Source organism: Rhagoletis pomonella, unplaced genomic scaffold (genome assembly GCF_013731165.1).
Source record: "Rhagoletis pomonella isolate Grant_MI unplaced genomic scaffold, Rhpom_1.0 Rhpom_scaffold_14555, whole genome shotgun sequence".
Classification (NCBI taxonomy): domain Eukaryota; kingdom Metazoa; phylum Arthropoda; class Insecta; order Diptera; family Tephritidae; genus Rhagoletis; species Rhagoletis pomonella.
Window position 1 is genome coordinate 1,753 of NW_023473079.1, and position 2,132 is coordinate 3,884.

A 2,132-nucleotide genomic window follows, 5' to 3' on the forward strand; every position below is an offset into this window, starting at 1 on the left:
TGCAAATGCCAAATTTTACATTTCGCTTAAGCGAGTGAGGGAGAAGGGAGAGTATTTGTACTTTATTTCCCTCTTCTCCCTTAAGAAAATAATAGTTGACAGCTTTGAATTCGTGTAGCAAAAGTAAAAATATTCTCCCAGTTAAACATCATAATCGGCGTTATCGACTCCCTGATATAAATATGGCGTCGATAACGTCGATAACGATGTGTAACTGGGAGTTAAGGCTCTGTTACGTACGTGTTTTTACGTAGAAATCAAAAACCAACAGAGTTCTACGTATGTAATGCTGTGCGTTGGGTAACAGCTTACACGCGAAGCTCATTTAACAGATTCCTTATGTGACAACTCTCAACCAATGCCAAGTGTTCATAACAGAGCCTTTAGTGTTAGCCAGACATGGTGCAAACGGCTCTTAATAGGTTATGTTGATTTCCTGTTCCTTAATTTAAAAATGTTTAATACTTAATTTGAATAAAGTTTCATTTCATTTGAAAAAAGTTTCATTTGGTTTGAATAAAGTTTCATTGAGTCCGATAAAGGTTTCATTTAATTTGAAAAAGGTTTCGCTTCATCTGAAAAAGGTTTCAGTTAATTTGAAAAAGGTTTCGCTTAACTTGAAAAAGGTTTCATTTAATTTGAAAAAAGTTTCATTTAAACTGAAAATGCTATAGTATGTAAATGCAGTTTCTTTCACTCGTTTATAGGTGTCTGCATCAAAAGTTTCAAAACCAACACCAATGAGAAATTTTTCATTAATGTCTGCCAAACAGATGAGATACCGGCACCGGAAGACATTACCGAAGAGCAATTGGCCGACATTTTGCAATCGGAGGCGCCAAGCACATTTCGTATACCCATGAGTATATCCGATCCGCGCGTCACTAAGGATAAATCAAATAACTCTGTGGATGTTTGCGATATTGCCATCAATCCAAAGTTCTTCGTTAAAGTTCAGAAATCAATGTTGTTTAAGGATTTTTTCCTAGCACTGATTGCTGAGGCCTTAAATGACAAGTACAATGTGCAAATAAAGATTGAAAAGTCAATTATTTTGCAAAATCGTAAATTTATTGGTACGCTTGTACAGCATCGCGTACGTAATAATGATGTAAAAACAGTCATCAAGTCATACCAACAACCTACTGAGGCTGATAAGCTGAAACTGGCTGAAATGGAGCGAGTGGCGACCAGTGAGGAGATCGGCAGCAAGCGTTCACCACTGGTGCAAGAGATTGATACAAGCGAGGTTGGTGCGTTAAAACGTAAAACGGAAGAATTGAAAGAGAATGCCAGTAAGATTAAGCAGGCCATAGCATTGGCTGGATCTACAGTGCCCGAGTATAAATTGCGTGCTAAGTTGTGCAAAGAAGAAGTGGAAGAATTATTGGCTGAATTTTATCTACCGAAATGCGTACGTTTTACAGAAGTTACTTATGTATATAAAATGTATACGTTTTTTCTTTCAACACTTTCTTTCTCACAGATTTCTTCCCAAGAAATCACTTTGGGTGTTGGCGAGGATCGCATTTTATTGGAGTTAATGAAGCATGGCTATATGTTTGATAAATTTGTTAACTATCGTTTGAATCAAGAGCGTGTGCGCGCTATATTCGATAAAACCAATAAGGTAATATGAGATGAATAACGATAAATTAAATTCAGTATGCAGTAGATTGTTGTAAAATTTCTATTTCCTTTTCAGATGCTACAAGTGCGTATTCCTGTCTATCCGGTACAATAAAAAATAAAAAGTATTTTGTTATATATTTTTGATGAGTTCAACTGGATTGTAATTCTTATTCAGTTAATAAATTTGGTGGGAAAGTATTTTTGTGTTGTCACTCCCTCTCGCTAAATCCAAAACTTTTTGTTAATAGGTGCGTTCTTTTATAAGTCCAGAAAGAATTAGCCAGCAAGGAAATTCCTGAGAATTTTGGTGTATTCTCTCTCAGTGAGAGATGCTTGCAAATTTTACGCGAACGCCAAACTTGCACAAACTTGCAAGTTTCACTGCCTGCTAATTAGACTAAAATTGTATGGGCTATAAAATTTGTTGGCATTTCTTAATTTTGTATAAAGTTGGAAACTATGATTTATATGTTTTTGGTTAAAGCTTGGATGGTATTTTT

The 2,132-nt window shown here is 35.6% G+C and overlaps 1 protein-coding gene across 1 annotated transcript; it reads left to right on the forward strand.

Moving 5' to 3' along the window:
• Window positions 1-658: 658 nt before the first annotated feature.
• On the forward strand, window positions 659-1,782 carry LOC118757123 (PIH1 domain-containing protein 1-like; the record flags this gene model as incomplete). The annotated part of the gene is made up of 3 exons (XM_036491861.1): window positions 659-1,414; window positions 1,487-1,630; window positions 1,706-1,782. Coding segments are annotated over 3 exons (939 nt in total), but the record flags the coding sequence as incomplete, so codon positions are not given.
• Window positions 1,783-2,132: the final 350 nt, after the last annotated feature.